We start from the raw sequence: 26100 nt of genomic DNA, 5'->3' as shown, positions 1-26100 counted from the left end.
TAGACATTCTTATAGTAGCCTCAGCAGGTAGATAGGAGCACAGCAGATGAGGAGAGGGGACAAATTTAAAACACTGTCGCATTATGAATGAGAAAACAGGAGGCAGCAAAGGTACGTGTGGATTCACAAGGGCCACACTGCGGCCCAGCTGCTGGTTAAGGGTTAGGACTAAGGGAAGACCCTAAGTCAGACTTTGCCTCAATGATGCCTCTTCAAATGCTTTGCATGGAAAGTAAGGAGGGGTAGCATGGGCTTGGAGTGCGAAAAGAGAGCTTGCCCAGCAAGTAGGAGGCCCTGGGTTCAATTTGCCTCACTAAAAATCCAAAACGAAAGCAGAGAGAAAGGAGGGTATATTCCTTCAGACAAAAACCCCTCTCTCCTCCCTATACTTTTACTCCATAAATTTGGGGATTCTTATTTTCAGTCCATCAGAGAAGTAGGTGATTAGAGAAAGACCATAACATCTGAATTGAGATGGGCACAATTTGGCACAGTCTACCGAACTTCAAAATGCATATTACCCATACCCTTTGATCTAGCAATTTCAGTTCCTGGAATTTAACTTTTGAACATAATCATATAAGTATGCAAAGAAAGGTACACAGACAAGACTTCTCACCGCAGTTCTGTTTGTAATAGCACAAATCTAAAAGCAATCTAAGTGTCCATCAAGAAGACATTGGTTAAATAAATTATGGCATTATGGGACATTACAGAGACCTTAAAAAAAGGAATGAAGTAGGTCTACATGAAATTACCTGACAAGATTTCCACAATATCTCATTAAGTTAAAATGAAACTTACTAAGTGGAATGTATATGGCTCCATTTCTATTAAAATATATGCTTAGACATTCATAAACATCTTTGGAAGCTTGAAGTAATAAGCCTTCAAGTGGTATTTTCTTGGAAATAGAAATTGAGAAGCAGAGGTTACTTCTAGGCATGTCCCATCTTTCCAATAATTGAATATTTTCTACTAAAAGAATATCTACATTTTGTAATAAAGTAACTGAAAATTTTATAGTGATGATGCTTTCATTTTTTTTTTTTTTGCTTTAAATTCTTGACCTTTGTTTTGCAGAGGAAGTAGAGATAAAAAAATTCTGTGTGATTTATAGGAACCTAAGTCCACCATAATGGAGGAAATAGTTATAGGTTTGGGAAGAGCACCATTTTTATCCCAATCTCTATCCTATCTACACCCGCATCGTCATTGCCATCCCTGGTTTATCAATTCTCACCTCTGCTCCTGTCCCTATAGTTGGCACAGTCCTATTTCTATCTTCTCAGTCTTCCAAACCCCTCCTACCACCTCCATTGCCGTCCTCGTCTCCTTCATCTCATCTCCAATCCCATCATCTTCCCTATTTTCATCCCCTTCTCCATTCTGATCCTCTTCTCCACCTTCATCCCATTTCCATTTCCTACTACTAATCTCTCTCTTCCCCTTTTTGTTTATGATAGTCTGTTGGCTTTAGCTCCATGAAGAACTTCACCCTTTCCTCTGAATGGAACGACATACAATTTTGACGATGTACCCGAGGAGGATCCCATCTTAGTATTGCTTTTGTGTTTTTAAATGCCAGGGGAGTGGTGAAGACAATTCAGAGATCCAAGTAACTTGGGCACATACTGAGTGGGACCTCCCTTCCTTCTTTTGCCCACCTGCCACCATCACGAACACACTATTACCTTGAAAATTTTGGAGAGTTCAAGTGTGCTTTCTTACCCCATACTACACTTAGCCTCGCCACTTCTAGTAATTCTGAATTAATTCGCAGAGATATAATCACTAAGGAACACCACTGGTAACATTAGGCCACATTGCATTTTATGACGGGAGTTTTTATCTAATTAAACATGGAACTGTTTTGATGTTGCATCTATTATGATCCATTAGGGAGCTGACTGCTCTCTGCAAAACATCCTACTCAAGATTTTCACAAGCAGGATCAAACACATTACCAAGAATATCATGAGCATGGAAGCATGGAGTTAAATAGCTCCCATTCATGGTTTTATTAAAAAGCAAAACCAAAAATTCTTCCAAGTTATTCAATTTCCTATAGGTAAAACCACTTCTCCTGCCATTTCCAGGAGGTGGGAAGTGCATCGAGAAGCTTTGAGTTAACTTTCTCATCACGAGTCCCCATAAAGAGCACTGGTTAGGAAGACAATAAGTGAGCATGTTTTAATTAGAGAATGTGGAATCTAAGCACTTTTGCAGGAGAGACGATGATAGCTTAAAAGAGACATCAGGAGACTAATAAAAGTTAAAATGCATGAAGTAGCCACAGTGAACTCAAAGGTAAAGTCATGGGATGTTTGAGAAGTGAACCAGAGAGGGTGATGCATCAGAAGTGGGTGCGAGGGAGTCAGTCAGTGGAACTTACTCTCTCTCTTCCATCGGACTCAGAGCAAACCTCCTTCTGTGCCCAAGCAAGTGAGACAACTCAGTGCCCTGAAATTCCTCCACCTCCCACCCTGGCCACTATACTCTCTACCCAGAGGAGAAATAATTACACTCAGGCTATAAGAAGAGATTGCTTGGTAGTGCTGAGTTTGATTTGGGTTCATCTCAAGCTTCTGTCTGACGCTTTCTCTTTCACATTCTCTTACTGGCGTGACATTTGACTATGGGTTATATGCTAGCTATCCTTTCTCTCTCAGGTCCTGTGTGGGCATCTGATTCTGCCTCGCCAACCGCTGTGGTCTGTCCTCTAAGTCTGGTGGGAAAAATGGGTCAGTAGTGCTAAGTGCGATCCCTGCTGGGTTCCACGGGCCTCTGCCAAGACAGTGCACTTGAAAATTAGAAATCGCTAGTAGTAGTGGTAGTGACCCATGTTGTAATTGCAGCACTCTGGAAACCGAGTTCCAGACCGGTTTAGCCTACAGAATGAGTCCCTGTCATAAAGAAAGACGTAAAACAAATGGCTAAAAAGAAGAGCCTCTTTCCAATGAGGTTCCTAAACTATAACCACATAACTCACAGGCCCTGTAATGATGTCAGCAAATGGGGTCCTCTAGAAGCGCCCTGTTCAGAAACACAGTAAAATCAGGCTAAGGCGGATGCCTGATATCCAAGTATAAGCGCTTGATTCCAAGTCTGCCAAGGACCTTGTCTCTTTTTCCTAGACCTTGTGCCTTACGTTTCATTTGTCTGCTCTGCTGACAGGAGACAAGGACATCTGCCCCATGGAGCTTTGTCTCACGCGACTGATATAAAGCACTGAAGCCAATGCTCAGCACAAATGAGACATTTCAGACAGGAGTCTGTTGGAAAAAAACAGCCCCGAAATGTCCAGTGATTTTGGAGGCAGGACGCGTTCCAGCAGGGCCCCTCTTCTTATGTGGACAGTGTGCGGAAGCTGGAAGGTTGAACTTGGTGTCGTCAGCGTCCTGCTGTGGGACACACTGAGAAGGAAGATCCCCTAACACGAGGACCTGAGTGCCCAGAATGCATATGTTCACACAGCAGTCGCAGGAACCTGGAAGCTTCTCCTTCCATTTTACTGAGTGGGGGAAGGTGGGGCTAGACGCAGAACTGCTTTCCTCCACGGCCCACCCAAGGCTTAACTGAGTCTCCCATGCCCCCAATGTGTGTTCCCAGGTACAGCAGCTAGGCTGGTGGGAAATGAAAAAGTCATTACGAGAACTTAGCAGGATTTCTGATAACCATTTAAATAATTTGATAAATTAAATTTATGCACACATGATTGAATTGTCGATGACAGAAACCTGGGGAGGATGTTTACTGTCCCCTAATTAGTTACTATGAGCTAGGAATAATCCTCTAAGTGATTTAAAAATTCCTAACAAGTTCAAAGGCGAACCTTTGTCTTTAGCACTGGGATAATTCACAAACAGGACTAAGAAAAGAACTGGAAATTGATCAGTGGGCTTGGAGGCAATGAAGCTACCCGAGGAGACTTTCCTAAATACATTCATCTACTCCGCTAGAGTATACAGCGCCGGTTGGGGATGATGGGCCAGTACCTGGTGATGGATCGCAATCCTAAGGACACAAGATCCCAACTCAGGAAGGTGTGAGTGAAGCTAGCTAGTAAATCAAAGGAACCCTCAACAAAGTTGCGGAGCCTATTTCCTCTGCCTGGGAGAACCACACATGCCTTCTGTGGCTTCTGTGAGAAGAAAAGCATCTTCAGGGAGTCAGAATTAGAAAAAGACTCTTGCTTTCACATACTTTCCCCATCGGAGCCAGATAAAACACCCCAGGGGAAGACTTCAGGAAATGCCCCAAGGGAGTGACAGTTGATATTAGCTGAGTGGGTGAAAGAGCACAGAGAGAGAGAGTTGGAAATATTTGGGTTTTTTTTCCATCTGTGAATTTAACCCAAGACTCTTCAACATTTACACAGACTCAGGGCAGAGTCTTGTTCTTCCAAGGCACGACCACGAGGTGGCCTCCATCCTTAATTGGGTCCCCAAGGCACGAGCTGTAGAGGGACAGAGTTTTATAAAAATTTCTTTGTACCCATAGGCTTCGCCCTGGCAACTGGCAAGCAAGACGTTCTAGTCTGCAAAGCTTTCATCAACTTAGCACTTTTTAATTTTACAGAAGAGGCCGAATTCTAAAAAGGCAGCTTCTCCTCGGATACCTCTGCCTTCCAAGTTTGCAAACCATGCCAAAAGTAGGCTAGAGGGTTCTTGAGTAAGATGTAATGCTTGCGCCCTTCTTAATGCACCTTGTAATTTGCACACATGCCACGACACCTTATTTATTTTCTTATTAATGGGTCTGAGTGTGTTTAACACCACAAGCCATAAATTGCAGAGCAGTGGATTAGATGAGGTGCTCTTTATTTTCCTGCCTATTGTCAGAAAGGGATGTGGGGTATGAGATTCCCCTCTGCCCCCCAAAAAACTAGCTTTCTCTCTACCCAGCACTCTTACCCCTGTTATCCAAGAACCCTTGCTTCCATCTGACAAAGGTAAGGAGAACAAGAAAGACATAGCCTGGCTTCTCACTAGTAAGCTTGCCTATTGAGCAGCTCTGTTATTGAGATTAATAAGCTGCCAGTTTCCAAGGAAGACTAACAAAACAGCAAAATTAAAGTGCACAGCGACGTGAAATGCTGCTGGTGGCCAGGCGGGATCATGGTGTCAAAAAGGCAAGGTAAAGCTATAAAATAAGGCCGAGCTTGAAAGGCTAACCTAAAGGTCTCATTAATTTCCATGTTGCCTCTGATGAGAATTTAGAGGGGCGTAATGTTTAGCAATATGGAGAATCAAGCCGCCTATTGATTTGAAAAGCGCTCCAATGCATTTGGCTCGCTAGGAACGAATTCCACTTTTAAACCTTAGCTGAAAACATTAGGGACAAAAAAAAAAAAAGGAGGAAGAAAAAAGCAAACAGGTTACCTTGGTTTAATATTCCTAAGATCAAGCTTGTCAGTGACGCTGTCAGACAATTAATCCTTTGGTAAAAAAATCCATCTGAGAAGGAGTTTGGGCTCAGCATGGTAGGGACGCTTCAACAGTCTTTCTGCTTCTCTGTGAGAAAAATATTTACTAAAAGGTCTTGCATCCCAGTAACCAAATATGCACTACTAACAAAATACCCAAATTAGGCCAGGATGACTTTGGGAGACAAAAAGTATGTGATTTTCTGGTCCTAGGGTACCACTCCTTCAATGTCGCTTATCAAACTCGGTGAGGGTAGCTCTCCATCCGAGCCTCTGCCCCGGCTTCCTGCTGAAAGGGTACCAACGATGCTCTCAGGCTGACCAAATGAACAGCCATTGCACCTGTAGCCGTGATGCTGCTTCTTACCCATGTGGCAAAGTTCTACTTGGGATGAAAAACATTAAACATTGTGAAGCTAGAATATAGCACAAAGCCTTGCTTGGAATTGGGCTTTCTTGCAGCCCATGCTACTGCCCCCAGCATGCAGAGAGGCCTCAATTTCATCATGTCAGGTTGATAGCAATTCCTGGTGTTGACAAAATCATAAAGGGAACCAAGACAAATGGCCATTATGGGGCCCTGAAAAGAGGGACAGACCCTTAAGTTCCAAAGGACAAAGAAATTAGTGACCTATATTAGTGCAGAGCCACAAACATGAAGGCACCAGAGAAAAGTAAAATAGGAATTCAAAGTCGTCTTGGGTTTGGGTATCAGAGGAGGCTGGGCTTGCAGCTGCAATGGGGAGAAAGAAAACTCTACTCTTGGTAAGAGCTCTCAGGCCACTGAATGTATAGTTTAACAGCTTTTCCGGAAGACAAAGAAACTTAATACCCCATACCCCAAGATGCTGCAAAGGACACCTTAGGTCACACCCAGCTTATGATGTTGACAAACACTCATATATATATATACATATATATATATATGTATATATATATATGTATATATATATATACATATATATATCCAGTAATATACATAGATCGTTTTGCATCTTATGTCATTCATAATACATCAATTTCACCATCACTATCTATTAATTTTCTATCAGGATAAGAATAGTTTCCATTCCCCTCCTTGTCTAGTTCCAAACATCATGATGGCTAAAACATGGCATTTGGAGTCAGGTAGTCACAAGTTCAGATCCCAACTTTGCCATTTGCTGTTGGGTGATGTACAACTTCCTATCCTGAGTTTCAGTTCTCACTAATTTAATTAGCATCCATCCATTCAATCCAACAGTCTCTCTGTGTAACCCAGGATGACCACAGACTTGTGGTCCTCCTGCCCTGCTCACTCCAATGCTCCCTTAATTTTAAATAGGAATAGTAACAAATCCCTTATGAAGTCCTTAAGGGACTAAATGGCATATGTGTAAAGCTAAATGGAAAGCAAAAAAAAAAAATCTGAAAAAGAGAAGTTGTTACTCAAGACCTATATGATACTGTAGAATAAATTTAACATAATTTCCACAGTTTTTTAAAGAGAGGGGAAAATGGACAATTCCCCTGAGCTGTGAGTACGCCAGCCTAGCTGGTATTTGTAAATGGGTGACTTCCTGTTGCTGAAAGTTCCAAGTGGCTGACCAGTAGTATTAATATCTGTACATGCCGGGCGGTGGTGGCGCACGCCTTTAATCCTAGCACTCAGGAGGCAGAGGCAGGCGGATCTCTGTGAGTTCGAGACCAGCCTGGTCTACAAGAGCTAGTTCCAGGACAGGCTCCAAAACCACAGAGAAACCCTGTCTCGAAAAATCAAAAAAAAAAAAAATATCTGTACATAATTTTCTTGATTTCATGAACTTCTGCATTCTGCCGCAAAAAAAAAAAAATGTGTTCCTTATTTAGGGAATGATAGCCATGATGCACCAAGCTCCTGAGTCAGAACACAAACTCAGCCCTCAGTTCTGCACATGAGGAAGCACTCATCGCTGATTCCACCTGGGTGATCTCCTCCACCTAGAGCGGTCACTGCAGGGGGGCGGGGGGCCCTAAGCAAAGCCACTGGCTTTCCCCTTAACAATGGTTTCTTTCCATGGAACCAGTAGTCCACGGCCACATCTTTTTATTATTATTATTATTTTATTTTTATTCTCTTGCTTACATTGCTTTGGTGGCTTTTCATTTTGCTTTGGGTGAACATCCCGAATCTTTATCATAGTCCAAAGCCCTGTTCATCCTGTCTTTGCCTTCTTTTCTACCCCATTTTCTTTTCTTGACACTCTAGTGCTCTCGCCAACTCTCTTCTTCTCTTCACACCCAGTCTCTTTCCTTCTCTCTTTCTGTCTTCTGATCACTCTCTCTCTCTCTCTCTCTCTCTCTCTCTCTCTCTCTCTCTCTCTCTCTCTCTCTCTCTCTGTGTGTGTGTGTGTGTGTGTGAGGGTAACCTTCAAGAGTCTTTCCTCATCTCTCTACCTTGTTTTGGGACACAGTTTCCTTCACCACGGTGTAAAATAGGTTAGCTGGCTCATGAGCATCTGGAGATTAACTTGTTCCTCTCATTTCCCACAGGCATGCTGGGATTATAGATGCTTGTTACTATGTCTGGCTTGTTGGTAGGTTCCAAGGATCAGGCTGTGTGACTTGTATGGGTAACGCTTTTAACCCCTAAGCCAATCTTCTGAGCCCTAGAATTCTCTCTAAGCCTCACTGATACCCATTTATCATGGGTCTGACTTCTCTCTACCTCTCACTTGCCACTTTCACTTTTGGAGAGACATTTGTTTTTGCATTTGTTGGTGCTCTGTTTCATCCTGTTTAGAATTTCTGTCAGGGCAAGGCTTGCTGTGTGTGTGTGTGTGTGTGTGTGTGTGTGTGTGAAAGAGAGGGAGAGAGCGAGTCAGTGAGAGAGAGTGAGTGAGAGAGCGAGAGAGAAGAGAGAGGAGAGAGAGAGAGAGGAGAGAGAGAGAGAGAGAGAGAGAGGAGAGAGAGAGAGGAGATGAGAGAGAGAGAGAGAGAGAGAGAGAGAAGCTCTTACTGGCTGACACGTAGTAGGTATCCTCATAGACATTTCCAGAATGAATAATGAATGGCCATCTTGAAAATCAACTTGCCCACTTGCTTATAACTTGATGATGCGGATGGTTAAAATCAGGATTTCCTGAGTTTCCGCATCTGGGAAGCTTTGCCCTGCTTAGGGATTCTCCTTGGTCACCTGCCACACAGACAGATCTGGAGAAGCCTGTCTCAGCAAAACACAGAGGGAAAGTCAGAGTCTGTCACTGAGATACCGCTACTGTTTCGACAAGAGAAGCTGACTTCTGACACTTCCCAAGAAGCTGCCGAATAGGAAGATTCCTGACCTCGGCCCTCTCTGCAGAGAATAGACAGGTGATGGGAGACGGCAGGCAGGAAGCCCCGGGACCTGATTCTATCTCGGAGGAAGATGGAGGGTGCTGATTACTGTCCGAGCTGCTCGCACTCAAGCCCTCTGTTATGTGCTTAGATTTTGTGGGCTATAGTGTGGCTCGTGGCATTGGGGGCATGATCCAACTGGTAGAATGCTTGCCTGTTATATGTAGCTCCTACATAAACTGCCTTCAATAGTGAAATTTACATGCTGTGCTCTAATGGAACTAACATTTACATAGAGCCCTCTGTACATGACTTTTATGTGTTCATTGCCTCATGTGGATAGTTCTTATTTGTGTGTGTGTGTGTGTGTGTGTGTGTGTGTGTGTGTGTGTAATCCAGTAGTTGATGTTGAGTGTTTTCCTCCGTCACTCTGTACCTTATTTTTTTGAGATAGAGTCCTTCACTGAACCTGGAGTTTTTGAATATGGCTAGACCAGTTGGCCATTGGGCTCCAGGGATCTGTCTGTCCCTCTGTTTCTCCAGTGGCAGAATTACAAGCGCATGCTGCCAGGCTTGCCTCTCACATGAACTCAGGTATTTAGGCTCGCATAGCAAACCCTTTACTGCCGGACCCACCTCTTTCGCCCTGGTTCTATTTTCCATGTTTTATATTTCTATGACTCTGTAATCAGCACTTCCAAATCTGTATGTTGTAAGACAAACTACAAAACAATCATATGGTTCAATGAAGACTTTACAGGTCTCTTTAAGCCGGGTAGGGACAGCAACATACAATGCAGAGAGGCAGGGGCCTGTCCCCACTGGTTTAAAAAAAATAACACTGGGATTTGGCTGAGCATCTCTAGGGATGGCAGGATGCCTGTTCATTACCTCCAAAGTATGGAGCTCGTCTATCACTCGAGAAGTTGGAATGAATGAGGGCTGGTCATGGAGCTGCTGGTGAATTTCCATTTTGTGCTCTCAATTAGCGACTACCTCACAATGGGTCTCTGGGACAGCTTGCCTTTAGTGGTTCTTTCTCTAGGACATGATTTTCTGAGTCTTATTTGGTATTGATGAGGTGTGATGATCCTTGCAGGGGCATTGCATCCCTACAAAGGACTCCCACACCTGCTATCATACCCCCAAGGGTAAGAAAATGATGCTTCCTAGATCTCACCTTTTCAGCATTTAAAATGAGTGAGTTCATTTAGCTCTCAGTTGTTAACGACAATATAGAAAAATGGTGGCCATGGGAACAAATGATCTACAGTTGGGCTTGGATGGTCTCTATTTTTCTACTTGGTAGACCCTTACCTCTCCAAAGGCAGATCTGGTCGCTTGTAAGCTGTGAAACTTTGTTTTGGTGACAATCTCTCTGACTTTCACACTTCCATTATCTATTATTATATGTAGTGGGCTTTCTGTTCGCCTAACCCCTCCTTTGGGTTGCGTGAGACCTTAAAGAGGGATGAGTACAGTTTATTCATGACCTACTCAGTATCTAACAATTGCTCTTGGGAATTCAGAACCCATCTGATAACAAGAGAGAAAATTAACATTGCTTTCAAAAGAATAAATAGGCTTGTTTCTGTGTAAAACTTCCTTTCCCTTCTGCTTTCCTTTTTTAAGGTTGGGCCAGCGAAACCACAGATATGTTGAAATTATATGCTGTACAGATTCATGCTATCTGTTTAATTTTATTTGTTGTGTATGTGTATGTGTGTGTGTGTGCATGCACATTTGTGGCTGTGCATGCAATTGTGGTGGAGGCCAGGTGTTGATGTTTGGGTATTTTCCTTAACTGCTCTCTGCCTTAGCTTTTGAGACCTGGGATTGATGCATTGTCAACTGGGCTGACTAGTCAATGGGTGTCAAGGTCTTCCTGCTTCCTCTCACATCCCAGCTCCAGCACTGGGCTTGCAGCTATGTGCTACTGTGCCTGGCATTTCCCAGGAACATGAGGGATTTCAACTCTGACCCTCACGCTTGTGCAGTAATTGTGCCAACTGAGCCATCTCCCCGGCTCTTGTTTGTTTATTTCGGTATTAAGGATTGACCTCGGCCTTGCATATACAAGGTCAGTCTTCATTCACTGAGCTACCCTTCCATGCCAGAATATCACAGGTCCTTAAAGTACTATGGCTTAATGCTAAAGTTTTTGTGTGCAGTTCCCCGTGCATTCAAGTTCTTTGCATTTAGATCTGCAAAGGCTGAAGCCGACTTGATTTCTGGGAGTCTTCCCAGTCCCTGGACAGACATTCTCAGTCTCTGATCTTTGGATCTCTAACACACTGAACAAAGAACATCCAGGTGCTGCTTTCACCTCTCTTTTCTTTTCAGATAGACTTCAAGGTTTTGGAGATCCTGCCTACAGGCAGAGTTCGTCTGTAACTTGCCTTTTCCAAGGACATCACGGAAGACTCCCAGTCCTAGGAGAAAATGCTACTTGTGCAAGGGCTCTGTAGAAGTACGCTAGAGAGCAGTGGGCAGGTGCTGAGAGAGCTTACCTCAAGACAGTGGTAAGTGACCTACTGCTTTTGCGGGTCCTTTTGGTCATGTGCTCAACAAGGGGATCTTTTCTTATAAGTGGTTCTTGACAACAAGTCTCCTGGGAAACCAACCAATTTCATGAGCAGCTAGGAGGCATATTTATATGTATCCTTTTGAATATTTTTATTTTATGTTTTTATGATATGAATGTTTTATGTGCATGGTTATCTGCACTCCACATACATGCCTTTGTATATGTCCTTATAACCAAGGGGAGATTACTTCCAAGCAGCAGCTGGTGGATCTGGCCCTGTAAATTGGACAATCTAGCACACAAGACACAGGCTTATGATTGTCCACCCAAACAAACATCTCCCACCTTTATTGTGGGGGCATCACGAGGGCGCTACCAGGTTCTCTCACATTCACGCCCCTGGGAAATAACAGACTACTGCAGAAAGGTTCCTTTACATCTAGATTCCACATCTCTGAAGAAGAAATAACAATCACCCCTTCAGACCTTGTTGGATGGCTTTATGACTCCACTAAGATAAAGTTGGAATGTATTAATGCACATAGAAAAATACATATTCGTGTACACAGGAAATGCACAATAAAGCTTAATACCAATGGCAATCAGGCAGTCACACATCCTTCTCCCTGTTCTCTCTTATCTCTTTCTACCCAAAAACTATTTCTCATATATAGTCATCTACTAACATAAAAAGAGACTGATCACAAACTCCAGAGTGGCTCATAAACACCAGGAGACAAAACAGAAAAATTTCATCTAGCTTGGTTGACCAGTAGCCTCTGCCGTAGCTCTTAGGATTGTCATATTAGTGCAGACGGTAATAACTCTCTATCCTGTATAATCCATGGATAGCACTCTTATGCCTCGACATCTTTTACTCTTTAAAGATTAGGGCTGAAGACATAGATGAAAACCATGAGTTAATTGCCAGAAAATGAAATGGAAGTGCAGTGTAAGCACAGGAGCCAGGGTGCCCCGTCTACCAGTGCTCAAGATCTTGCTCTTTATACTTGAGAAACGCCCTAGGTGAGCAACAACTCCAGATGTTACTGCTGTCTCAGTTGCTTCCAGCTGTGTGCAGAAAATCCACCAGCCATAACCAGAGACACTGTGGATTATTTGTCTTCTTCAAACCTAAATGATTAAAGTTTAAAACTGTCTTGAGAATTTCCTGCAGAGCCCATACAAATGGGTACGTTGGTAGCTCTTTCGGGGAAAGCAAACAACTGGAGTGCACAAACCAAGAAGGCGTCTGGGGATGGAGCCACAAGGCTCTGCGCATCATAGACCAATGTTCTCATGGCTTTCCCCGTCTGTTGTCTTGTCTACCACACTGTGTCCCTAGGATCTTCTTTAAGCCTACTGAGGAATGCAGGGTTTTCAGAAGACCAGAAGGGAAAGCGGGTAAGGGACAGAAGCAGAGAAAAAACAAACCCCGAGCCAGACCTGGAGATAATTTCTGGATTCTCCCTTCCCAATACAACTACCTCCCCATTTTGCTGTTTGTTTTTTTCCACATCCCTGTTTGCCCCAGAGCCATCAAGCTGTTAGTGTGTACAGGAGGGAGTAATGTGGGCCAGCAGGTTGGATGAAATATAAATTAAAATTAGACTTCTGTCAGTCTGGAATCGGGGATTGTTTTCAAGGTCTCCCCAAACACTTAATTTCAAATGAGTCTTCATTTATTACTTCAAGAAAGGCCAAATGCATAATTTATCAGCCGCATTCAGTCAATATACCCTTATAAGCACGTTTCCCATGAGCCTTTGAGTAAAACTATGTTATGCTAATTCTATTAGTTGGGTACACAAAAGCTGTATAAGAAAGTAAACAAGCATTAAAAGGGGACACATGTGAACAAAGAAATACTGATCAACCTACTGTCCAGGGTCCAAATTACCAAGGGACAAGGTGGCATTACACTCGTCTCCTTATGCTTGACAATGTCCCTCCTACAAGAACTCAGAGCCACCCAGGGCCAGGTGACTCGGGTGACTTAGAGTGGGGGGAAGGACCTTACCGAGTCTCCAGTGGCACGTTACTGTTCAGCACCCAGCTGTCCTGAAGCTGAACGGACTCCGGTGTGGTGGCCAGGTCATTGGGCGCTGGAGCTGGGGCGTGGATTTGGCTCCGCCGGTTAGTCAGTGAGTTCCTGTTGAGGGAGTTGGCCGACGGGTGGTGATGGGACAGCGTGTGGTTGTGAGGAGGCGGCAACGGGGGCCTCAGAGTTGACTGGCTGTGGTGGTTCGGAGGGCCTGGAAGAGAGGGAGGAGAAACAGCCATCAGAACCTGCAGACTGCAGTCTCCGGAGCTCTGTACCTGTGGGGTGGGGTTTACAGCCAAAGGCCCCACGTCCCTAGTGACTGCAAACCACAGACCAGAGGTTACAGGTGGGGCTGCCTAGAACATTCCAAGGTTATCAGTCACAAACAAATACTGTGCTTTGATTTGTATTTATTGATATGCATCACTTAAAGAGCACAGAGGGTCGAGGCTAGAAAAACCAACTGGATAAGGGAAGGAGGGTCCCTGGAATTATCTGATAATTGCAATGGAAACGACAATATTCTCAAGGCTGCTTTGGTTTGTGACCAGTTTTTAATTCCATTTCTTGGTAAAAATTTAAAGGCCCAGGTTCTCTATGACAAACAACAAACAAATCCAGCTATTCTTGTAGAAATGGAAGATACAATAGTGGTTGCAAGAGGCTGTACAGGTGGGAGGGCACAGAGAGTTACATCGGAAGACCAAGCTTTGGGGTTCTGCTACAATAGTAGAGCCATTATAGTCAACAATAAAGTATATTTCCCACTACAGGATGGTCTCTTGAATGTTTCATCGCAGAGAAGTGCAATGTTTCGGGCGGCAGGGATGCTAACTGCCTGGATTTGATCACTACACAGTGCATTGAAACGTCACTCCATACAATTGTTGTGTGTCAATCAAACATGGTTACTGGGCCAGGGAGCTGGCTCAGTGGGTGAAGTGCTTGCTGTGTAAGCATAAGGATCTAGATTTGGATTCCCAGAACACATGTAAAGCCAGGCACAATAGTGCCCATCCAACTATAGCCTTTCTACGGTGAGATGGGAGGCAGTGGAATGGGAATTCCCAGAAAGTCTCAGGGCAGTGAGCCTAACATATATAGCAGTGCACATCAAAAGACACTGTCTCAAACAAGGTGGATGGGAAGAAGTGATACCAGAGGTATGGAATACACACACACACACACACACACACACACGCACACGCACACGCACACACATGCACACACGCACACGCGTGTGTACACGGGGCGGGGAGTGACTTTGCATTGAAATCATGGTAGCGACTAGGTAGGAAAGTGGATAGGATTGAACTAGAGTAGTTGGAAGTGTTCTTCAGAGACTCCAGGTCAGTGTTACCATGGCTTAAGGCAAACATGTCTCTTAGCTGGGTAGGGGACCCTGAAGAGCTGTACTTTTGGATGAAGTTTCCTGGGTTTTTAAGAAGCCAACAACTCAAAACAAATAAGTAAATACATGAATAGGTATAAAAACATATATGTGTGGGTATATGCTTTCTTTTTCTTCCTTCCTTTTTTTTTTTGAGAGACTGCCAGCCCTCTCTATTAGGTTGAGAGCTCCTTTCCACTATGAGATGACCCCAGGACAGAGTCTGCAGAGGGTTAAGGGAGATATTTTGAAATCATGATCCTGGCTCCAAATCACATCCCATCTTGCAAATACCAAAAGCCCCTCTTCTTGCTGGGAAAATGCTCACATGAGATCTCTGTCACTGGAAAGGTCCCTGTCTAAGGTTTTCATAGCCACCGATTCTCTGTGGGCACAATGCGGTATTTTAAACATAACCAAAGCAAAAGTGGTTTACTCTTGCGATGTAAGCCTATAATTTCCTTTTAATAGATGTTGAAACATGAGTTTTAATTCATGTACTTGAGAAAGTCTATTTTTTTTGAAGCCTCCAGTCAGTGTTGGCAGCTCACCAGGTGACTGCTGAGCCTTGTCATTTTGGCCCCTGCCAACTTTGAAAATCCCCAGCCCCTGCCGTCCTGGCTCTAAGAAGTTGGCTCAAGTCATTTAAACAAGCAATTTGACACAAATTTCAACTACTTGTCTCCTTATGTGGCCAGGCTACATCTCCAAAAGGTGTAATCTACATTCTGGGGTTCCTGTGAAGCATTCCACGGGAAAGACAACATGTCAAAAAGATACTAGGTTTGGAGCCGCTGCCACCGACGAAAACAGAAAGGGGAAGGGTAGAAGGAAACTGCTCCTTGAAGTTAGTATCTCTGGGTTGAAATTACTTGGGAATTTTTTTTCTAATGTTCAGAAAAAAAAGACAACTAAAGCTAAAACCCAGTGGGAAATGCCAAGGTACGGTTGTATAGATTTTAAATCGTGTCCTCTAAATGAACCTGTAATTCATGTTTTACATTAGGCAGCGGTGACACTTTAAATACATCTTTGGTGGAGTTTCATAGCTGTAGCAGGCTATTACATATGCCGGCATTGTTGTCTGACTAGTAATGTATTATTACGTCGTTATTTAGCATTTATCTGTCTCCTATTAGTGGGGAGAGGTGGGAAAGGGGCAAAATGATGTAATAATGGTCTCTCAGAAGCACTCTCCAGCCCCTCACACAGGGTTAATGAATTCTCATGCCTTTCTCCCCCCCCCTCTCAACTCCCATCCAAGTGGTATCATTATTCCCCATTAGTTAGGCAATTAAGAGACTTGCCTGGGGAAGATGAGGTGCGCAGGTGAGAATCCACTCTCCCTGCTCCGAGCTCTAACTTTCTGTCTTCCTCTGCCCCTGGCTCCCACCCCCAGCACTCTGGACCACACACTCTCTCCGAGTACAAAGAGGCCAAGTGAGGAATGTAATTCCCTGAAAGAGTTCCCAGCCCATCCTGCTTCCTGTCTGCTCACCCCAGCAAAGCTTGCCTCTTCTAGCTGTGTGGCCTTTGCTTCACTGTCTATCTGTGTCAGGAGTGGGTGGAATTCCTGTGGTTGTATATGTGTGTGTGTGTGTGTGTGAGGTCTCCAGGGGGTGATGTCTGGGGCAAGGGGAGAATGAGTTTGGCTGCTACATGGTATGATCCAAAGACGCTAGGCAATGAGCATCCATATTAATTGGAAGAAAGGTCAAGAGTCTATTCTGTTTACCTGAAAGGAAGGCTTCAAACTTTCTGGGGAAAAAAAAACCCAGAGAAATAAGAGTAGGGAAAGCTGAAAGAACACTCAGTTCTTCATTCGCTTTACCCTCCTGTGAAGCAATATGTTAGTTCACTGCAAGGAGACTATTGATAACAATGAAAACAAAAATCATCTGGCACCTCCCTGATGAAAAATTCTTGCTACTGGTGCTCACGTCCACAATGTTGACCGGAGTTGCTCATGTATCCATCTATCAGGGGCCATATTTTCAGCTAGGTGCACAAGATCAAAAAATAATGATAATGCACAGAGAGGTTATGCCACCACCAGGGGACACAGTGATGAGACAATGGGTGGGATGGGCATTGAGTTGGAGGGCAAGGGAGAACAATCTGGAGAATTAGATTTGAGGCTGAGCCTACTGCCTTTTAGTTGCAGAAAGCGGAGCATGCTACTCCCTTTTAATCCTCAAATTCTCAGTTTTACTCATGTGCCAAAGGGTGGAACGCAGCAGTCATGACCCTCTAAGATCACTGTGGATGTGAGAAAGGACAAAGACATTGAACGTGCTACCCGATGGCCTGTCAAGCTACAAGCTCATGCGTCGAGAACACTTCGGTTCTTTCTGGGTTGGAAGATGATGGGTAAGAGAAACTGAAGCTGAAAAGGAACACAGATTTCAAGCAATCCAGACTTCAGCTCTGCTGGTCAATGATTCCAGGTCAGTGACCGACAATGTGAATATTACGAAAATTCGAATGTGTCGTAGGACTCTAGACTTCTGAAACAAAACTCAGAATCGAAATGAGTGCTTCTTCTATTGCAACAACTGGTTAGAGGTGCATGCTCTCAGCGGTTTCTCTAGTGGGCCATCAACCCTAGCAATCATCTAATACAGCAGTGGCCTTTGCTGTCCCTTGTTTCTGATTCTTCATTCTGCTGTTTTGGTGACTCTCAGTTTGACCTGGGCACCTTGTGATTGCTGTGGCAAATGTCCCTCTGATGAGTCCAAGGCATCTTCTGTAGTCACCAGCGTTCATCATGGACATTCTGGGATTTGCTGCCTGGGAAGGTTTTCCATTTGCTAAGATTCAAACAATGACTGTCAGCATGCTTTCCTGATTTTCAGGACACTCAAGTACAGAAGAAGCCCTTCTCTAAAGTGATGGGCAGCTCTGCTCTAGGATGAAACACAGAGGAAACCAGCCTTCTAGGAGAACCATGACATCCACTCTTAGGTTACATTTATTGGGTTAGCTGGTTGTCCATATTATTGATGCCTCTTCTAGAACATGGGTGCAAGATTACACAATAATATAATTTAAATACAAATCACTCTATCTGGTGAGTGCTTATAGAGTGGCAGCCTGCTGAGTGTGCCCTTCATGGGCAAAAGGCAACTGTTACTGAAGCTTTGTGCTGACGAGTTATAAGGTACCTGATGAGCTTAGGCTGAGACCCTGGAAGGCTTAGCCTGGGCTACATAGAAAGACTCTGTCTCAAAAGTAGATGTATCACCATCATCATTATCATTATTATCATCATCATGAACAATGAGACCCAGAAGTCAGTTTTAGGTTCTGCATGACCATTCACCATAGGAAAAAGGAACCGTTGTAGTGGGTCCTTATCAAGAACTAAAGAAGATGAATGGCCTAGGAAACCTAAATGGGTTTTCAGGAGCAATGCTTCCCATATGTGTAAACTATCGCTGTCTGCTCTGTGGCAGCGTAGCCCGGGCTGCTGCAGTTTAGACTTTTCATGGGACACTTGTCATTGGTTGACTGGGACACACACAGCAGCTCTTTGCATTGCCCTAAGTGCTTCTGGGTTGAATGATGAAGAAGAAAGCAGCCCTTCTCTGAGTCCTGTTAGTTCCAGGCTGTCTCTACCGACTGAAGTCTTGGCACATCTGTTCCCTCATTTGTTGACTTTGGCAAAGCTGCCCAAACACATGTGGAGGCAAGCAGCAACCCACACTTCAGATACCATGAAGGAAGAATTTTTTTAAGGCTAGGTAAACTAAGGAAGTAAATGGTTACTGATTGGCTATTGTTACTGTACTCTGCTTATATAAACAGTCGAGGGAGGCCTTCAGGCTGGGACTGTTCCTGCCCAGGGAGAGGGTATGGAGGTGTGGGAGGGCAGGGACCAATGAAGACAGCCTTGTCTTGCCCTATAGTAAGTACCAATTTTTCTTGGTGATTAAAAAGGATGATAAAGTGCACGCAAGAAAAAAAAATCGGGAAGTAGGGGCCTGCTTAAGTGCTGATAGATCGCTCATTCTGGTGCTGACATGCCCACGGTTCATCTTGAGTATTGCATCCCCTCAGACCCTGGCATGATAAATTAACTAAGAACCCTCTGCCTTGTACACATCCACCTCTTCTGAGCATGCTGAATCCTGACAACAACGTGAAGATGCTAGAAGTAGGGACGGTCTTGGCAGACTTTGGAGTGTTTGGTGGATGCGAATTGGCACAGGACACTGTTCGTTTTGACCCTGTATGGGAGCCAGGGAAATGAGGGTGAAGATTTCAAAGAACAACAGCCTACGGTTAGGACTAAGAAAGGAGAGTGGATTGAACTGGAAGACAACTGTGCTGGCCGTGGGCCTTGAGTCTGTTTGTTCATGTGCTAGATACATAGCTAGCCACTGAAAGCTTCAGTCTGCATTTCCAAGCCTGTGTCTTTATCTGTAGAATGGGCATCATGAGCTTCCCTCTCTTATAAGACCATTAAGAAAATTATATGAGATACTGTCAATTGGAGCCTTGGACCAGCAAGATGGTTCAGCAGCCAACCGTGATGACCTGAATTCAAGTCCTAGGATCCATATCGTTGAAGGAGAGGATTGATTTCTGTAAGTTGTCCTCTGGCAACCCCCACCACAACAATACAATAAAATAAGTAACGTAACCCCATTCTTGGCATTAGCAAGCTACTAATCCATATTATGATAAATACTTATGATAGATTTCATATAACCAGTAATACTGACAATGGCAATAGAAACCACAGAAGCTTGGGCTCTCTGGAAAATTAAGAGCACTTCCTGGGACTCTGGCCTCATTGCCTGGCTCTTTGAGCTGGCAGATCTTAGAGGGAGGTACCTAGTGAATTCACAGAGGCAAAACTCCTAAGCCCAGGCCCTGTTGACTTTAAATACAGCCTGTAAATGAGCAGCCTATGAAAGTGGCATGGCCCCTGGCTGTGACAGACAGTCCCAAGACTGTAGCTCTGACTTGGGACTTGGAACGACTCATTTCCATATTCAAAACAAGTGTTGCTACTGACAACAAAATGATCACATTGATTGAGGTTGCTGTGAATTAAGGCCCCCTTGTGTTGGTGCTGAGCCAGATACTAGACATACATGATTCCATTGTATGGCGACTCACTGTTGTAGGGTATATAACACATCATCGCTGCGCTACAGATATAGCGAGGGAGGCTCAGAGCAGCTAAGCCATATACCCACAGTCACACAGCTTAGTAAGCAATCACAGAAGTCATCTGATTCCAGGTTTTCTTCCTGTCCCAGGCATGCACAATGGGTCATAAGGCTGGAGCACATTTACAAGGCAAGGGACTAGAGCCCAGCTCTGATGCTGTGTACCTAGCCATACAGAAGGAACTTCTAGCTTGACTCAGTTTGTGTGCATACACGCCTAAATGGCAGTCCAATCTGTGAGACTTTGGAGAGAACCTCCCCCCCCCCCACCTTCTGCACTGCGTCTCCCTGCAGCTTGTATCAGGAGAAATAGGACAGAACCACCAAGTCGCAGAGCACACTCCTTTTGTGCTCTCCCCAAAGCTCCCTCCCAGTCCTCCGGCTCTGGGCTCCATCCCTGGTCTGAGTGATGAGCAGCAATTATGTCTACAGAGGCAGGACCAAGGGCAAGCTCTGTCCTGGCTCGTCCTGCCCTGTTCTGACCTACGGCACTCCGCCAACCCCCTAGGGACAGATGGATGGTGGGATCATCCAAATCCAGCCTCCTCCTGTGTTTGCCAAGAGATTTCCTGATTTGTCTCTAAATATAGGGTATTTGGGGTGCTGAGCTTGCCCCCTCCTTCCTCGCGTTAGCATTTGCTGAATGATTTACCCCTTAAGAATGGACATGTATTTTCTATTCCTGACCCATGTGTGTGGTCCTCCTGCCTTTCCAGGGCAGGCAAAACCATTAGCATTACTGTGTGGACCCTGTACACCGGTGCTGCAAGCTGGGGCTACAGCTCTTCAAAGGGAGGAGGGGGCGGAAGGAAGAATGAAGTAAGCTTTTCAGGTTCCCAGCACCAACTTTGGTTAGTGCCTCTCTGCATGGGGGACACGCTGTCCCATATGAAGGGTGATAACCTTGCTGGAAGGGCTCCCTCAGCCTGAGCAGGGGACCAGGGAAGGCAGGGGCTGTGCACATGTATAGGAAATGAATACCTGAAATCTATGACCTCAGAGGTAAAAACCAAGATGAGTGCGTTTGTGCTCTGCGTCAACAGATCAACGTCATGGAACAGAAGCATGGGAGTTGGTGCCGTGAGAAGCTATCATCCGCAGGCTTAGAAAGCAAAGCTTCATCAGCGCTCCCATTACTCATGCGTGAGTAAGGTTGGAGAGCCAACTGCAGTCTTTAAGAAGGAGGGGGTGCAGATGTTCAATAAGTGTGGCTTGTGTGCTGAGATTCTTACATAGTCCCATCTCAACACAATTGTCTGAAAGTGGGCACTGATCTCTACTTTAAGGGTAAGGCAACTGAGGGGCAGGTTGGTTCAGTGACGTAAGTCTTCCCCCATAATCTGTCACGAACTGTGACATATCTATGCTGATTATGGGAGGTGGCTTTTCACACTGAATACATCTTAGTTAGAAACCCCAGTGCATGGCTTTATATTCTCTTGGGGCTCTCCCGTGTCCCACCCTGCCACATGAATTACTCCAGGAATGGGGTCTGTCTCTCCTATTTCACATGCCCAGTAGGGGGACACGGTGTCTGATAGAGTTAGTGCTGGTTGAAGTGGGGAATGGATATCAGAGTCCCTAGGGGGTTATATTTGGAAAGCGTCATTGGAGCGGGATCAGGGATCTCTCAGCATTGACTATTGGACTCAGTGGCAAGCCTTTCTTTAATTTTCCTCGTAGCTATTTCCAGGGAGGTCCTGTAACAGAGAGGTAGCAGGATAGGGGAAAAGGTGACCTTGAACCCCTCTGGCCTTGTTTTGGGATGTTTATTCCTTGTTCTGCCTGGTTATCTTTTTGCTTCCAAATAGCCTAACTAAGCTATAATAATACAGACTCCTTTTAAATGTCTGTATTTCTTCAGTACATTTACTAAGATGTACAACAACTCTGGTGTCTAATTTCAGAACACCCCTTAGCAATCCCTCTTTCCCTGTTGCTCCCTTCCATCCCTTTTCCCCTCAGGGAGTCTCTGGAAAAATCAAATCTTCTTTTTTGCCCTATAAATTTGCTTTTACCAGACATTACATGAGAATGAAGATTGCCTCTGGTTTGTAAACCATGATGTCTGTCTGGTATCTTGTTTGTGGCAGAGCCCCGTTGGAGTCCGTCAGGAGTCCGTCAGGATTAGGTCTCAGATGGATACAACTTTCACAACCTACAGTACCTTTCCCCTAAGAGATGAAATGGCCTCCTCTAAAGCAGGTTCTTTATGGCAGGGCCCTTGAGACTGTTAATACTTTTCGGATAGGGCCTGTCGCGGCTCCTGGAGAGTCAAAGGGATGCTGAGGGTTTAAGAAGAAGCATGTGCTTTGTTCTAGTGGATGGGCATGGGCATGTTGAAAGAATAGGACCATTGCTGCCCAGTCCAAGCCCAGTTGGGTACAGGCAGGGACTTGTGGAAGACAGGGGAAGGAGAAACTTGGCTTGGGTACCCAGTCAACAGCTGTCATGCGCTAAGTGGTTGATAGGGAGTCCTAATGGTTCTGGGGTCAACCTGCCCACAAAGGTGAAGTTCTCACATGGACAGGTCTAAAGGCACTTGAGTCCCAGCTGCTCAATCATTTTATCATGTTCCATACTCAGTGTTTACTTGGCCCAACTCATCAGGAAAGTATTCCTGAAGATAAAGTCAGCTCCACTGATACCAAGCCTTACACTCACATGTACGGACACACAGACGTAAAGGCGTACAGACCCACAGGCACACACATACAGAGACGGACAGAGAGAGACACACACACACACACAAACGCATAGACACTAGAAATACTTGAGAAGAACCTTTCTAAAGATGCTATTTTATTGCCAAGTTCCATCTAAGCAGAGTGTATGTGAGCATTTCCATAAATCTACATTACCCTAGGTATTTGGAGCTCCTCTGGGAAAGAAAAGTCTATCAGTAGAAAGTAATGATTTTGGGCTTTTCAATTGCCCTAAGGATCTTGACAATACTATTAAGACCCATGAGCTCCCTGTCGAGAAGTTTAGGAGTGAAATTATTAATACGCCCAAACGTTGTGTTGATTGTTGCGCCGCAGCAGAAAATACTCTCCCTGTTATTTGACCCGCATTATCACTTTCCTAAGCAGAGAATTACATCGAAAATGTAAACTCCTCTCGTCCCAGCTCTTTAAATAGTTTTTTTGAGGTCTTATTGGAAAATAAACTGGGAATATTTTGGATATTTCCTTACCTATGAAACATAATATTTTCCAAAGGCCCAACTATTTTTAAGATGTGTGTGTGTGTGTGTGTGTGTGTGTGTGTGTGCGCGTTAGTACCCTCAGAGTAGAATTCTTTTCCATTAAGCTAAAGTGTTTGATTATATTTTCCTTGGGGTAGATTTCTTCCCCTCCTTCCCTCCCTTCCTTCTTCCCTCCCTCCCTCTCACCCTCTCTCTAATTCCCTCCCTTCCTTCTTCTTCTTTCCTACTTCCCCACCACATTTGTTCCCTGAATATAGTAAGATAACCAAAATAAAGAGAAAACACAATAGTGATTATAACGGGAGCCGCTGGTGAACACGGGTGGGAAGAGGCTCTAATCTCTACCATTCAGGGGCAGCAAGAGTGAAGCATCCCAGTTAAATGGCAAGGATGGGGATAAAGGATCCTGGAGCATTTTCACTTCAAAGCTCAGCAGAATTATTTACTATCTGGGTGACCTTTTCCCCAAATCTCTCCTGGTACATGCCTTATAGGGCAAGAGAACAAAAGTTGCTCCATACTATATAAACAGAAGTCAGCTGAATGTCAGCCCATAGATGGCGTCTCTTTTCTTGTCAAGGGACAGCTGATGTAATGGGAGGTATAGGACTAGTGATGGAGACATTTTAGAAACACTTTTTCTATCTTCAGGACAGACACAAACCTACACCCGCACCCACACCCACGCACACACATGCACACGCACACACACACTCACTGAGAGTCAGAGCAAGAGTTTACCCCACACAAACAACTGAGTGCTTTCTGTGCTTTCTGAAGCATTATCCATTGCCGGGGAACCCGTGGCTCAAACACTGTTAGAGAGTGCCCTTTGGGGTTTGCTCATGATTGATTGATTATTGGTTCCTTTCAAAGCTGTCTTGGAGTTGTTTACATCTTCCAATTAAAGTGGCTCAGGGCTCCTCCGGTGCTCATGGCCCTTCTTATGGACTTTGAGAGGAAGCACCCAGCAGCTGATCAGAGAATGTAAGAAAGCCTACCCCAGCCCAAGTGCCTGGCATATTCACAGCCAGAGAAGAAAACTGCACCAAGTGGGAGGCCTATGTGTTGTGAAGCGTTTCCTTTTGTTGTAGGACGATGAGCTAATGCCCTTATGACCAGAGGCTCTGCTACGGGGTTCTAGCCCCCGTTCATGAATCCAGTGCTAGGGTTCCTTCAGGTTTTAAGTTCAGAGACCTTAATTTAAACCCCCAAACATGGAAACCTTCAGAAACAATTACAAGGGATACCCTTCAAGATATTGGGGTATGCGATCACTTTGAAACAGGTCATTGAAGGCACAGGAACGAATGCTCAGTACCCACAGGGTGGGGGGGCATATGAAGAAAGTTCCCATCCAGCAGAGGAAATGACCAGAAAACACAGCCCACAGGGGGACAGGGAATCTCTACCAGCTACACACTAGACAACGGGCTAATATCCAAAATTTACAGAGATTCACATAAGCTAAATATGAAGGGAATAAAACTGACAAACAACAAAGAGGCAAATGAACGGAATAGGTAGTTTTCATAAAAAATGGAAAGGAAGGAAGGAAGGAAGGAAGAAGAAAGGAAGGAAAGAAGGAAGGAAGGAAGTAAGGAAGAAAGGAAGGAAGGGAGGGAGGGAGGAAGGAAGAAAGGAGGGAGGAAGGAAGAAGGGAGGGAGGAAGGAAGAAGGAAATACACATATGACCAACAACTATTTTAAAAAAGTGTTTAACTTAATTTTCATTTCCATGATGCACGGAAATGCAAATTGAAACGACTTTGAGATATCACCATTGCCCAGCCAGGATGGCTGTCATCAACACACCTGACAGCAAATATTAGAAGGATGAGGAGAGAAAGGAACCTGTATTCATTGTTGGTGGGGGTGCAAATTAATGTGGCCATTGTGGGAAAATATTCAACCACACAGTTGTTTTCCCTCTGTATTTATTGCTGCTTTATCCACCGTATCAGAGAATTGGAATAAACCTAATTGCCCATCAGCAGATGAATGGATTTCGGGCCACTGCTCATCTCTAAGGAAAAATTAAGTTAAAAGTTCTCAGGAAAATGGATGGACTTTGAAGGTATAATATTGCACACGGTCACATGATCTCAGAAAGAAATAAACTGCAAGTTCTCTCTCATACCTGTAATCTAGCCAATAATATATGTATCTCTGTGAATAAATACACCTTGGATCTGGTATAAAATGGAGAAAACAGAGCAAGAGGGATAAATATACGTGTAAGAGGAAGGACCGAATGCAGAGAATGGGCACGAATTACCAAAGAGGCTAAAAGACAAATTATTTTTCTTTAGTTCTGATGTGGACTTTTTATTTTGGTGGTAGATAAATAAATAAAATATATCCAATACTAAAAGTGCAAACTTTAATGTGGAACTTTGCAGCTTCCCTTTGGAATGCCTACTTGAACTACAGAGAAATTCACTGAATTGTAGCAACTAGAAATTTACAATTCAAGTGTGTGATATTTTTACTTATTTACAAAAATCTTAATAAATCTTATTTATTTAATAAATTTATTAAGATTTTTGTAAATAAATAAATTTATTAAATAAATCTTACTTATTTAAAAAATCTTAACAACAAAAGAATACTACCAGGGGCTCTCGCTTTGCCTGGAGATTGTATTCAGGGCTCAGATGCCTAACCTCTGTCTCCTCCTCCGTCAAAGGATCCATCATCAAGGAGGGCTTAATCAGAAAAACAACGGACACACCCAAAGCTCTTAGAGGACGCTTGCAGGAATAGCGGGAAATACCTAGGGAACACCCACATTTGTTGACTTTTGCCTAGAACATCTCATTCTCTCTCTACAGAGTAAATAAGGATGATGATGGCACAGAACCTGTGCCTCAAGGATTATCATTTCTGTGGCTTAAAAAAAAAACTCTGGTGGCTAAATATCTCTAGTCCAAATAACCCTACTAAGAACAAGAGATTCTTTTATTTTCAACGAATGAATTACAGGGAGCGGCTGCAGATCTCATGGAATATTAAAATGATAATGTGTT

At 44.1% G+C, this 26100-nt stretch overlaps 1 protein-coding gene across 6 annotated transcripts in view; it reads right to left on the bottom strand.

Annotated features, from left to right (window-relative positions):
- The window catches only part of Tenm2 (teneurin transmembrane protein 2), a 961804-nt gene that overhangs the window by 283451 nt on the left and 652253 nt on the right, over window positions 1-26100 (bottom strand). For 5 of the 6 annotated variants that reach the window (XM_038326022.1, XM_038326023.1, XM_038326024.1 and 2 more), the window contains one exon: window positions 13270-13504. In XM_038326022.1, coding sequence (XP_038181950.1) covers window positions 13270-13504 — 235 coding nt within the window. The remainder of the gene's footprint in view (window positions 1-13269; window positions 13505-26100) is intronic. The other variant, XM_038326028.1, reaches the window with a different exon arrangement.

Source organism: Arvicola amphibius, chromosome 4 (assembly GCF_903992535.2).
Source record: "Arvicola amphibius chromosome 4, mArvAmp1.2, whole genome shotgun sequence".
NCBI classification, from domain to species: Eukaryota; Metazoa; Chordata; class Mammalia; order Rodentia; family Cricetidae; genus Arvicola; species Arvicola amphibius.
This window is presented reverse-complemented; position numbering and strand designations above follow the sequence as displayed.